The sequence below is a fragment of the Pangasianodon hypophthalmus genome, chromosome 5 (assembly GCF_027358585.1).
Source record: "Pangasianodon hypophthalmus isolate fPanHyp1 chromosome 5, fPanHyp1.pri, whole genome shotgun sequence".
NCBI classification, from domain to species: Eukaryota; Metazoa; Chordata; class Actinopteri; order Siluriformes; family Pangasiidae; genus Pangasianodon; species Pangasianodon hypophthalmus.
Window position 1 is genome coordinate 4,993,982 of NC_069714.1, and position 13,962 is coordinate 5,007,943.

At 38.1% G+C, this 13,962-nt stretch overlaps 1 protein-coding gene across 2 annotated transcripts; it reads left to right on the forward strand.

Moving 5' to 3' along the window:
- Positions 1–2,404: 2,404 nt before the first annotated feature.
- Positions 2,405–13,529, forward strand: acmsd (aminocarboxymuconate semialdehyde decarboxylase). 2 transcript variants are annotated; one of them, XR_008301763.1, is made up of 11 exons: positions 2,405–2,544; positions 6,244–6,288; positions 7,456–7,552; positions 7,666–7,715; positions 8,700–8,936; positions 11,032–11,125; positions 11,387–11,482; positions 11,563–11,735; positions 12,332–12,430; positions 12,597–12,725; positions 13,362–13,529. XR_008301763.1 is itself a non-coding variant. In XM_026927981.3 (10 exons), the coding sequence occupies exons 1-10, from the start codon at positions 2,488–2,490 to the stop codon at positions 12,657–12,659; spliced, it is 1,011 nt and encodes a 336-aa protein (XP_026783782.3). In that variant the 5' UTR covers positions 2,405–2,487; the 3' UTR covers positions 12,660–12,795. The 2 variants fall into 2 exon arrangements, 1 of the variants encoding a protein (XP_026783782.3); XM_026927981.3 differs by lacking the exon at positions 13,362–13,529 and having other exon boundaries at positions 12,597–12,795.
- Positions 13,530–13,962: the final 433 nt, after the last annotated feature.

The following is a 13,962-nucleotide window of genomic DNA, read 5'->3' on the forward strand; positions in this document are numbered from 1 at the left end:
CCAGTCTTCTCTGTAGCTTCTGAATTAGTCATTCTTGGTGCAGAATACCATGTTTCTGACTGCTCACTGACAGAAATGTCAGTCATTAGGCAGCTGAAAGGCAGATAATGACTGTGCAGCATAACCAGACTCAATGTATTCACTGGTTTTGTTGTTTGTGCAGCATGGCTAATGTTGCTGTGTGCTTTGGGGGACACCTGGGGTGATTGTAGGTTTCTAGTTTTGTTTAGTTTCTCAAAATCCATACCACCTAGTCTGACCAAACTTTGACTTTGACTTTGTCTGCTACTTTTACTGGCAACTCGCACTTACAGCACAACAGTGTGACTGCCCTGGCGGTTAGCCACCGAACTGCAAACATGGGGAAAACAGGCAGGGGTGAAGAACAAAAACAGGCTACACAACAATGGTGAACATAAAACTAACCGCTGAAGCTGGTCTCCTGTTGGTGCCTGGTAGTGCTCCAGGTTGGAGGATGGAGATGGTCGACCCGGTCAGGCCCTGTGCACCGGGGCGCAATTGCACCCTCTAAATCTAAATGCATTCGTTCAGAAAATTGTGCTTAAATGCTAAAATGATGGACAAATAAAATAAATTGTGTAGTGAAAATAGAAGAAACAGAAATAGAAAACTAGAAAATACTAAATGGTGCAGAAACAGTTAGATGATTGTACAGAACCGAGCTCCCTGCACTGCCAAGAGCCAACATCAATTATCCGGAAATCAGCACAAGAAAGCGATTAGACCTAATATTACATCCACCAATGGGGCGCATCATGGCCACAACACTGACCCCTGCAGCTCTACAGATCCTGCCCATACTGAACTCAACGCTCATCAGGATACCAGGACATCTGCGATGTGTTTCAAGGCAATGCAATCACCAAAGACAGATGGATTTCGATTATATAATTACAATATATGCCAAGAAAAAATCCAAGTGAGTCTATGTTTTTTGTCTTTAAAGAATGAATAGTCTTTATTAAAGAAATATGTAATATATAGTATAATACTATATTAATATGTTAGAATATTTAATTCTGCTATTAGTTAATGTATGTGTGCTGGCAGTGGTATCTGGGGGTTTGGGGGGCCCTTATGTCTTCACTTGCACCCGGGCCCATGAAAGGACTGCGCCAGCACTGGACCCAGTGTCTATCGGGATAGCAGCTGACCCTGTCATGTGCATGTGCATGTGCATGGCATCCAATGAACATGCTGGGACCCTAACCGGCCAACTATAGTTCTTGTGGAATGGATGGTGATCTGGAGGCCACGCATTGCTTTCAGGGAGGGCCACTTTTCGTTTCCTCATTGGTGCAGGCACAGGCTCATGGCAGTGATGAGTTCTCTTGTGGCAATTCCAACATACGAACAACCTTGTGGGCTGCCGGACAGACTCAACTCAAACATCTCTCGCTCCACCACCTCAGCAGTAGCCTAGTGCTGGTGTCCAGGAGCTGGAACCGTAGAGCTGTCTTGAGTGTGGTCAGCTGCTCCTGTCTGGGCGGCGTCAAGCGGTACCTGCGGCAGCTAGGCTCAGCTGCGTTCCCATCACCTCTGCCGACCATCTGTCGAATCTCACCACTGTGTTCAATTGAGCCTTGTAGAATTCCCAGGTGCTGAGTATATACCCAGTTGCCACTCTAGCAGGGCATGCGTGTGATCTCTGTTTCTAGCTGCTGCCATGATGGTGATGTTGCCCCTTTCTCCACGTTCTCCAGATCTCCCAAGTCAACGTCCAGGCTGGCTCTGAGTAGAAGTGCTGTTATGCTGTCAAAAAGGACATTGTGCCTTGTCCTGCTAATTCAAATGAATCTACAACATTCTTCAAAACAATTACTTTACATCCATACTTTATGAAAAGGGGGACCAGGGGTTCTTTCAATAGTTACCCTGTCTAGCTCTGTAAAGGGGAGCTCTACCTGAACTCATTATAGATGGGAAACCCACTCATGTACAGTTTTACGTAGAGGGACAAACCCAAAGCAAACATATATATATATATATATATATTGGATGATAGATAGGATTGTTCTGTTGTTGTTTGTTTGTTTGTTTAATATTTTTTCATGAAGAGTAAGTCAGTAATATTTTTAAACTAATACCCTCATTACATAAAGTAGCCAATAGGGGGCAGAATTGGTGCAGGATTTCATGCTCTATTTGTTATTGCTAGTCTTTTCAGTACAGTTATGAATGTTCTTGTGCCAGTTGTATACAAAACACAACCCTGTGTAAACTGTGGTATAATCAAAAATACATATTTTTAAATAATATAGTGGTGTAATTCTTCTTCTCTTTGTTTGGTCAGTATGGCTAGACACCAATGGGAGCATGGAGTGAATGATTTTGATTGGTCAGTATGATCAGGGAAGGGGATATATGTTGACTTTGAGTTGAGCTGAGCTTCAGGTGCATGGGCTGGCTGTGACCCTTTTCCCACTCTGAAACTCTGTGTGTTCAGGACTTCTAACTGCGTAGAAGATGAAGATTGATATCCATAACCATATTTTGCCCAAGGAATGGCCTGATCTAAGAGAGGTAGGGAAGCTCAGAGCTCAAGAAATAGATTATAAAGTGAGCAATTGTATAATGGCAGCTACATATGCAGTGTGAGTGTAATTACTGCATAAAAATCACTTTTTGTGCAAGATCCGTCTGTACACACCAGCTTGCTTGGACAAATCAACAGCAATAGCAGGTTTTCTGTCTGTAAGCCTATGCATTCTCATTATTTTGTGCCTTTATTTACATTCTCAGGATTTACATTTTATGAAATAGTCTGTCTTAATGGTGAGCTCTGCAGAAACATAATCTGAAACTTGCTTTTGAAATCTGCTCTAGTGAAATATTAATCAGTCAGGACCTTGGCCTTTCCCACTAATTTGTGTCAACAGAGCATAGTAAAGGTAATCATTTCTCATGTTCACATGCTAACGCTATCTTCATGTCAGGCTTCAGAATGGTTTTGATGGTATACAAAATTTCTTAGTCCAGTATAATAAAATTTCTAGTTATTTTTCAAAACTATATACTGGTGTGTATGTGTGTATATATATATTATTTGCAAGTACTTGCACTGCACTATCTGTGACTATTGTTTGCACATTATTGCTATTTGCACATCTACATTTTTTTATCCGCTGCATCGTACTGCATGCATCATGCTTCTTACCTCTACCTGTATACTGTTTATCTCAACTAACTGCACCATAATTCTTGTTTATTCCATTTAACTTAATTGCCACTTGCATTACTGGTATGTATCATACTGTTTCCCACTGTACACTGTTAACTTCTTGCACCATAACCTTGTTACCTCATTTTAATTTATTTGTTATTTGCAGTACTGGTTTGATGCTAACTGCATTTCGTTGTCTCAAAGGGTTCACAATATATATATATATATATATATATATATATATATATATATATATATATATATATATACACATACATAGTGTGTGTGTGTGTGTAAGTAAGTAAGTAAGTAAGGAATGAAACACAGGCTGTGCTGTTACAGAAAAATGATAAAAAATCAGCAGGTGGTGTGACGTGTTGAATTCTCTAATCTGATTGGTCAGAAGGTGGTTAATTTTCCTTAATCACTACTTTATACTGACTCAGTATAATCCTCTATGCGTTATATGTTATCATTAGTATTCAGTCAGTGAGATCCACACTGTATTTAACTTAAATTTCTCAGAACATCATTTATTTTTCCCTACTCATTTTATATATATAATATATACATTAATATTTTTTCACAAGTAGTAGAATAGACTTCTGGTCCCTGTCTCTGCTACATTGTAAAATTTATCGTAATTCATTCAATGTAAAGATATGTACATAAACCCCAATACTAGACAGCTGACTAGTTATGTTGCTAATTTGTAGCTTCATTTCTAGTCTGAAAGCTTACAAGGAGAAACTGCATATATCACACCTTCCATATGCCCTAGACCATGATCCCATTTTGACCTTTGAAGCTAAATTTAAAAACTTCATCAGTATTTCCACTGTGTAGAAGTGTGTCTTTGGTTAGATTCTCTTCTATTTTATTTTATCCAGTATTTGTAGGCAGGGATGGACTGTAAATAAGTCAGTGATGTCTCAGTTGTTTAAGTTCTGAGACAGTGATAGAGTGCTGAGGAGAGCCTTTATCCCTCGTCTACTTAGCTGTATGCTTGGATTGTATCTTGTCTCAATTGTGTGTTTCGCATATGGCATATGGCAAATGAATAAATAATAATGGAGAGAAGGATTAAAATCTAAAAAAAAAAAAATAATAATAATGGAGAGAAGGATTAAAATCTAAAAAAAAAAAAAAAACAATAGCGTTCCAGCATATGATTGTCATGTCAGCACCTGATTCGGCACCAGACTCCAGTTCCCAGAATGCCTTGTGGCCTACAAACATGGCCTACGATTCCCAGCACTCACCAGCACGCTCACGTTCATGGTCGCGCAATTACTGATTGCAAACACCTGGACACAATCACCACCACACACTATATAAGCACACAGACAACTCCAACCACTTAGTAATGCTCATTGTTTCATTCCCTGACTTACCAAGCCTTTGTTTATTGTTGACTCTGTTCTGGTTTATGACTTTGTTTATTCCTGTTTTCATGAGTTTGGATTTGCTCAGTTAATGTTGTTTGCTGATCGCCTGGATCTCTGCCTGTTTCTGACCCCGTTCTTGCTTAAAATTCTGAAAACAATCCAAAACTTTAATAAACCTCACCTGCAACTGTCTCTGCCACCAAGATGAGTATCAGAAGAGTGAATATCATGAGTAGGATAACCCATGGTTATGCTTTGGATATTTATGTTTTTTTCATGCTGTGTTCCTGAAATTCCTGTAAACCATGACTGAGCAAATCTAAATCATTTATGTATATCATATACAAGCGAAGTCAGAGTCCACCAGATAAAATTTACCTAAGAATTATTGTAGGAGTAAATCACAGGGGTCAGGTGGATAAATCCATAATCAGATAATTACTAATTACTACCTCTTTCTCAAGTATTATGTAAATACATATGCATATCTCTTTATTTATACAGCTGTATATAGAGTAAATAATGCACAAATCTGTACATAAATCTTCTGTTCCAGATTCATAAACATTATTATTATTATTTTATTTTTATTTTTATTTTTTTATTGTTAAGTCTTACTATTTAAATGTTTTTTGTTCTCATGTAAGATATGTATGTATGTATGTACCAAGAGCACCTTAAAGAAAACCACAACAAATTCCTTGTGTGTCTGCGCGCATACTTGGCTTATAAAGCTAATTCTGATTCTGATTCTGAGATAGATAGATAGATAGATAGATAGATATACTTTATTGATCCCATGAGGGAAATTCTTGTGTTACAGCAGCATGGTCAGTAGCAAGATACAACACGTACACACACACAATATAAAATATAAAATACAATAAGTTAAATTAAATGTAGTAGTGCAGATATGGAACACAGTTGTAGATTTAACCAGATTTACATCCAGATTTACATCAGTACACTTGTGAAAAACTGGCAGTGAATAATGAATATGAAGAACCTTGAGAATGTAGAATATAATGACAGCTTTCTAAATGATAGCTTTCTTGTAGTAGTGTAATGTGAAAGTGTTATCATCTGTCACACACAGGTGAGCTGTTATTGTACAATGTTATTGCGAATGGTAAGAATGAACTCCTGTAACGTGCTCTGTGACAACGAATTTGAATGAGTCTTTGAGAATTTGAGAATGAGCTCCGCTGACTCGGTAGTGTGTTGTAGAGTGGGTGAGACGGATTGTCCATGATGGAGAGCAGTTTGTTCAGTGACCTCCTGTTCCTCACTGACTCAAACGTCTCCAGTTTGTGTCCAATGATAGATCCAGCCTTGCGAATAAGCTTGTTAATCCTGCTGGTATCCCTGGCACTGATGCTGCCACCCCCAGCAGACCACAGCACAGTAAATGACACTCAGAGTCCAAAAGAGAGACAGGCAGAGGTCAAAGCTAAAAATATATACAGTTAGGAAGAATGTTATGAAAACTTGGATACTGCTAAACAATGTACATGACCGTGTAATAAATAAAATATAAGATTACAAATACAAGTAAAAGAAATACTAGAAACTAAAGTACAGGTGTATAGAGTATACACTGTCTATAACTAGTTTGTGTCTTTATAATAGAATCATTTTTCATACAATAAATAAATTTCTTATATTTGCCAGAGATATGGATATGATGGATTTGTCCAGCTCCGCCACCACTGTAAGGTAAGATCTAAGACACCCAGGCTACATTTTATTGGTTTTATAGCAGCAGAACTTTAAGATTGATTTTAAAATACCCAATACATATTCACTGTACATATGTTTGGAGATTTAAGTGTGTGTACAGGTCAGAGCGTAAATAATAGATGGAGGAAAAAGGACCGAGATTGATGTTATTGTTTCAGTTTTACAAGAGAATCAAATTTTTAACAATCTTGTCCTACCTAATGATGATTTCTTGAATATAAATTTGCCATTTTTATGAGCCAGGCACAGAAAGTTTTATGATGGAAAAGTTTTCTAGTATTGCACTTTTTATTACCAGGACTATGTGTTTTAATGTATGCAAATGAGCATACACTGCAGTCTTGTGGTATATATATATATATGTATATATATATAGACAAATCAGCAACTCTGCTTCCTCTGCACCACATTGCAGTATAATAGTCTAATGATCAGGATGAAAGTAGGGTTGGCTCGCTATGGAGCTGGACTGTGTGTGTATGTTGGCTTGTGCTAACTAAGACCCCTATGAAGAATGAGTGGGCAGCACAGGAAGAACAGGCTACCATTTAGGACATGGGGCCAGATGAAGGCAGAAGATATATTAATGAGACAGCATGATAACCACAGTCCTCAGGAACTCGGGTCCTTCAGGGTCACATCATTTGATTATAGATTTATCCTGCTCTTTCCAGTCTGACTTTAACCCATTGTGGGTTTGATCTAATTGATTAATGTGTATAAAATGAGGCAGAACACTAGATTTTGGTGTATTCTGGTTGTTTGAGGTATAGTATAAAGGGCACATTATCAAACACTAGTGGTACTTCATCATTTAAGAAAGATAGATGTCAAAATCTATGCCACAGATAGTTTAATTAAAAGACTATATTACTATAAACATAGTCTCATACTGTATATTCTCTCAGTCCTCCTTTCACTCACTTATATATTGAAAAGAGGTTGAGGCACTTTAAGGTTATAGCTGCTCTCTGGTGGTTGGAAGTACAAAAAGCAGCCTGAGTATTACAATTCAGCACAACTGTGGGGTTTTTTATTCTCTGAGCTATTAATCATGTGGTTTATATTCAAATGGGATATGTGCTGTTTTCTTTCCGTGCCTTGTGGTTGTGGACTTAAGTCCATGAATCCATGTATTCCCAGGGAGAAGCCAAAATGATAAAGGATGGGAAAGTGTTCCGTGTAGTTCAGGAGAACTGCTGGGATGCTGAGGCTCGGATACGGGACATGGATAAGCACGGTAAAGCTGTTTTACTAAATCTTTATTACATTTTCCTCCAAAATCAGTGCTGATTAATAATGTACCATCTGAATAAGATATCAGTTAACATCATCTAACTGTATTTCTTTTAGGTGTCACAGTGCAGGCCTTGTCTACTGTACCTGTAATGTTCAGCTACTGGGTAAATAACACCTGAAATTCTACCTTACATGCATTTAGCATCAAGTCAAACACAACTCATACAGGTATGAAGTATACAGGTAGTATACCTTTCTTTCTGTATGGCATTAAAGAAGTTGCTGCTGTTGTTCTTTCGGCTGCCAAAGTGGATCATTGGTCCTCATATTTGATTTGGCCGGATGCCAATTTTATCCGAGCTTGAGACGGGCACTGGGTGTGCAGTCCTGTGTGTTCCCTGGCCAGGAATCGTACCCAGGCCAGGAATCATACCCAGGCCATTAGTCCTTCAACCATTAGTCCTTCAGGGACCCCATGACATTAGAGTAGTTAATCTTACATTATTGAGAACAAGAAGATGAGAAACAAGTCAGAATGACATTGTATTACAATGAATAACCCACTGCTCAAAACTAAGGGAGATGAATAAACAAATATCTAAAGTCTTTCCTTGTCCCTGTTCAGAATTTAGCACACGCTTGTTAACTTCCCCTCAGCGTAGCAACTGGAGAATCTGATCGTAAGGTATTACTATGTGATGCAGTTTCAGTTCCAACAGAAAAGAATCAAGCTGCTAATAATACACATGGATAAAATCTTTCAAAAACATAATCAAACACTAGATTAGCTGTGTTTCCATTCAGTTACTTTATCCTGCCAGCCATCTGGGTTGTTAGCACATTAGCTAGTATCATAAAACATCCGCATGGCTATAAAAACAACACTAGAATGCACTTCTATATTATTCCTGTGTGCCAAGAACATTATATCTCATCAGCTAACCACTACATTATTCTCTTTTTCTAAAGTGGTGACTTAATATAAGCTATTGGAACACATGATCTGCTATCTGTATCTCCCTCTACCCTTGAATTTCCCTGTCCACTAACTTGATCTAAGCTGAATTTAGAACAAATATTGTGTCCATCATATATTACTGCATGTCGATCAAAATCTTATCTATATATCCACTTGTCCATCCAAAAAGGCAAAACCTCAGGACACACTGGACCTTTGTGGGATCCTTAATGACGACCTGGCAGCCACTGTGAGGCGATACCCGAAACGCTTTGTAGGCCTCGGCACCCTTCCCATGCAGGCCCCTGAGCTGGCTGTACAGGAAATGCGGCGCTGTGTGCAGGAGCTGGGTTTCCCAGGAGTGCAAATCGGTTCACACATCAACACTTGGGACCTCAATGCTCCTGAGCTTTACCCTGTTTACGCTGTAAGTCAGGTGACCCTTAGCTACAAAATATTCGATCATTAACATTTCACAACCTGAGGCTTTGATTAGTTTTTTGTCCTTTTTAGTGATGGTACTGCCATATCTTGTTCAAATAATAAGCTGTGATTGAGTGTGATGGAGCTATAGAACCTAGAACCAACCAGGAAAATGTTAAAAGCTGAGGTTGAGAACGAGCCTTAGAAGAGGATAGTGGATTTCAAACCACTTCAGTGAATAAATAAAGAAGCTCTTTCTGAAGATCAGGCTACACTAATTATTCACTAATGTGATACATCCTCAGGATCTGAAATAAATAGACACAAGTGAAGGTTAAGTGTGTGTGTGTGTGCATGGATGGTACTGTGGCGCAGCAGGTAGCATTGCCGCTTCTCCTCCATGCCCCCTGGTTCGTTCCAAAGCTTGGGTTGCTGCCTGTGCAAAGTTTCTGTGAATATTTTCCATTTGTCCACTTTTCCTCCAGCTTTTCTAGTTTAAGTGGATTCCACTTAGGTGGATTGGCTACACTAAATTGCCCTAAGTGTGAGTGTGTGTGTGACCTTGACCAAGATGACCCTGATTGAAGATGAATGAACTTATGAATTTATAACATATTGATTCCAAACAATGAATTTTGCTTAAAATGTTGGAAAGGTATTCTCCCTCTCAGCATTCGCTAATCATTAATATGTGCAACAATTTATTTAAATCTCTCGATCTGTTATATGAAGCTTTGCACTAAAAGGTGACTCAGAGGCTTTATGTATAAGAGTGTACTGTATGAACCAGTCTCATAGAACTCTAAACATGTGCCATATTAAAAAAAAAAAAAAATCACTCTGCAAGCTCAGCAGTTTATTTCATAAACTCTGAAGCAATAACCCTTATAATTTCTTATAAGAAGTTTGTTTAAAAGTGTTTAGCAGAACATTATACTCAACTCTCTTTGGCCATTTATTATTTAGGAAAAAGTATGACTGTGTGCTTAGGGAAATACAAAAAGCAAAATGAAAGAGATCAGATGAGCAGACTTTGAAGTTCCTATGTTACCACTGACCAAGATAATAAAGAGATCCAGGAACAAGAAGTGAGGGTGCTGGCACTTTAATTATTTAAGAACATCTTTGCTAATTTAGCTTTAAAAAATAATTTATTTCTACAAACAGTTGGTAATGTTTTACAAAACAAGGTTCTGATATATTTTTTGTTAGATGCTATACTTGTGCACTCTGTGTTTCTTGTGAATCTAGTCTTCAGAATCAATCCCAGTCTTTAATGACTTTAGCATTGATCTTACTCTGTGTGTGTTCAGTTTATTGCTGCAGTGCCTCAGTGCCATATATTTGATTAAAATATTAATAAAAGCTTCTTACCAGCAGTGCAGACAGGTGTGTGTGTGTGTGTGTGTGTGTGTGGGCAGTGTGTGTGTGTGGGCAGTGTGTAAACTGAGGAGATCGAGATGATCTAGTTTAGAAGTTAAATAAAAATTACACTGATAATCTAGCCAAAGATAAATATTTTTATATCGGTAGCATTTTAATGGTATAACATTTTAATTCATTTATTTATTTATTACCAATATATTTTAGTATTATACACCTATAGTATACACGTTATTGGAACACCTGGGCCCCCACTCGGGCTTATATTCAGTATTAGTTATCTTCATTAACTACTTTAACCTGGATGCAGTGGATCTAGAACATACACTCCATCTGCCAGCATGTTTTTGGTATGTTGTAGAGAAATGCAATACCTAGAAGAAAGACACACACATGCAAAACTCCACTAAGACAGATTGTAGACTTGAGTCCCAGACCATGGAGCTGTGAAGCAGGAAATGCTCACTACCTGTATATTTCTGTATTTTGCAAATGTTTAATACAAAAGAATGAGTAAATGGTAATTAGCTGATGAGTTGGCACTAGGATTATAATGTATATACTGCAGTGATGTGAATGTGAATGGCTGTAAGTCTACAGGAAGTCCAGTGATGGTACAGTATATCGGATATTGCAATTAAAATAAGGCTCTTGTAGTGGCTGTTGATAGAAAGACATGAATATGAATTAATGTATAGTGTTTCTGAATCTCTCAGGCTGCTGAGGAGCTAAACTGTGCATTATTTGTGCATCCATGGGATATGCAGACAGATGGGAGAATGGCCAAGTACTGGCTGCCATGGCTAGTTGGTGAGTATGAATTAATGATGTCACACAATATTTCAAACCAAATTCTATTGGATTATTTGAATTAGATTCAGTTCTTATTTGCGTACAGTACGCAGGGCACCTTGATGGTAGAATCAAATGGCTAGTGACCATTTCACAAATAATTTCCTCAGTAAGACAATTGTTTATTCAGGCTTAGAAATGATTTTAAACCGTAAATTTTGAAGTATTATTAACATGATAATAGTTCAAGTTCATCAGAATGTGGTCACTTCCCTACAGGTATGCCTTCAGAAACTACAATGGCTATTTGCTCCATGATCTTTGGGGGTATTTTTGAGAGATTCCCAAAGCTAAAGGTCTGCTTTGCTCATGGAGGTTGGTTATGAAACACCTCAAACTTTCAGATGTGATGGTGATAACGTTTTGTATGATCAATGCCGCATCATCTCTTCAAGGTGGCGCTTTTCCTTATACAATTGGACGAATCGAGCATGGATTCAACGTCCGGCCAGACCTGTGTGCTACAGACAATAAGATCAATCCACGTAAATACTTAGGATCGTTTTATACTGACTCTCTGGTCCATGACCCGCTTGCTCTTCAGTTACTCATTGATGTCATCGGGAAGGTAAGATTTCTTTTTCATCTCAGGAAATACTGCATATCTGGAATCTAGTACTACATACAGTACTATAAACTTATTTTAAGTAATCTTTTGGATTACTTAATACAGCATCCAAGTGTGTTTAGAAATGCCAAGTCACAGCCTACAACTTCGAAACTTTGCACAATTAGATGCACATCATGATAGAAAATATAAGCTCAAGTTCTCTGTATAATTTCCACATTACGGATGTGACCTTTGAACTCATTTCATATTAAATTTCAAAGAACTCATTGCCTCATTTAGCATCAGTGTGAGGCACTGGATATCTGGTCATGTGACCATTCAGAAGGAACGCAGGCACATATTCAAAAGTAAGATATTCATGTACAGGTTAAAGACACGTAGCATACAAGATTGTGAAAGAAAAAAAGACTTTTACATTAAATATTTCATAGGCTATACTGTATATAATATAACAGAGATCCACATCAACACGCTGTTTTTTGTATACATGCCTGAAGACCTTCTTGCAGTGTCAAGGTGATATTTTTGTGTTACAGACATAACATGTCTGAATGAGTCTGTCTTTATAAGCACTGTGCACTCTTCTGTTCCAGGATAAGGTGATGTTAGGAACAGATTACCCATTTCCTCTTGGAGAACTGGAGCCGGGAACATTGATAGAATCGATGCGTGAATTTGACGGCACACTAAAGGTACCAGGTCCCTAATGCTGATATTTAAATCTTCCCATGATGCTTAGATAGTTGGCTGATAAGAACATTTGTGCAGATCTACTTGAATTTCAAATTTTGATATTTGATCATGCTTTGTCAAAACTCAGCTGGAGTTGTATTTTTTTTTTTTTTCACTTATTTGCAGGATAAACTCCTGGCAGGAAATGCTCTCGAATTTTTGGGTCTTGAGAGGAAACAGTTTGAGTGACGTGCTAAGAGTTCAGTTGTCTGCCTCATGGGGGGAAAGGACTGGTGCCAGAATATCAAAGTGAAGGTGCAGCAGATCATTTAAAGATTTCTGGAGAGACCTTCTCCTTCAAATAAAATATATTTTTGCAGTTTCAGTGGTGTGATTTGGTCAGTCACTCATTAATTTCTCATCTGCAAAATTTTCCCATGTCGAAAAACCTAAAGTTACAGCTTTCAGTGTCACTGAAGAGACCTTCCAAAAATGTTTAAGAAACATTTCCTCTCAGAAAACTTACCATCAGTTATCAACACCAACCATCATCAGCAATTACACACATTTTTAAATCTATTTATGTGAACATCTGCCATACAAGTCCCTATGTTAAAAACAAGTACGTTAAAATACAAACCTGTGATTTGCCTTGCAGCTGGAACTACTGTCCAATCCGTGCTGTAATAAAATAAATCCATTTTGACAAATCAAAATCAAGAATTCAACAGTGCTGAGGTATAATTTAGTGTAATAATCATTCTTGGAGACCCAGCTTTAGGTTCGTGGATGGCTAAATATGGATACTTTCTGCTTTCAGATAAAACAAGTGTTTGAGCTGGAACAGATTTAGCTCTAATGCTTTGTACATTCACATGCCTGATTTAAAGCAGCAGTAGCCTTTATTTGTCACATATACATTACAGCACAGTGAAACTCTTTTCTTCACAGATCCCAGAAGCTGGGGTCAGAGCGCAGGGTCAGCCATGATACAGCAGCCCTGGAGCAGAGAGGGTTAAGGGCCTTGCTCAGGGGCCCAATGGTGGTGGCTTGAACTCCTGACCTTCTGATCAGTAACCCAGAGCCTTTACCACTGAGCCACCATGGGCCTAAACAGTGACAACTGACATGTTCCGTCTGGTTATTTTTAGTCTATAAGAAACAATAGGAAAACATTACTCTAATTTCTTCAGCAGTGACAAAACTTTCTAAATGCCTGTTTAAATCATAAACCTACATTGCATGAGAGATTCATTTGATTGGCTAGTGGTGGTCATTCAACATACAGCACACCACACAGGCTATATCCCAATCCACATACTATCATTCGAAGTAGAAAGCTGCTCCAACTGTTTTTATATACTATTTAGTGTGATTTAGCGTGAAAAACTGTACATAGCTAGCATGAGTGATAACAAGAACTCAAAATGAACAATGATATCTCAGTGATATCTGAAATATCTTCGTAATCTCTGGGTAAGGTTTGTCTTTGGGGATTCCCCATCTCCTCCAACAACTTACGCTGCATTCGACTATAATTTGTTACTTGATC

Bases quoted from the DNA above. Each gene is read 5' to 3' on its own strand.
- acmsd (XM_026927981.3), top strand. From the start codon at position 2,488: ATGAAGATTGATATCCATAACCATATTTTGCCCAAGGAATGGCCTGAT. The intron at 6,289-7,455 runs GTAAGATCTAAG...ATGTATTCCCAG, and splicing joins AGCTCCGCCACCACTGTAAG to GGAGAAGCCAAAATGATAAA. The intron at 8,937-11,031 runs GTAAGTCAGGTG...TGAATCTCTCAG, and splicing joins AGCTTTACCCTGTTTACGCT to GCTGCTGAGGAGCTAAACTG.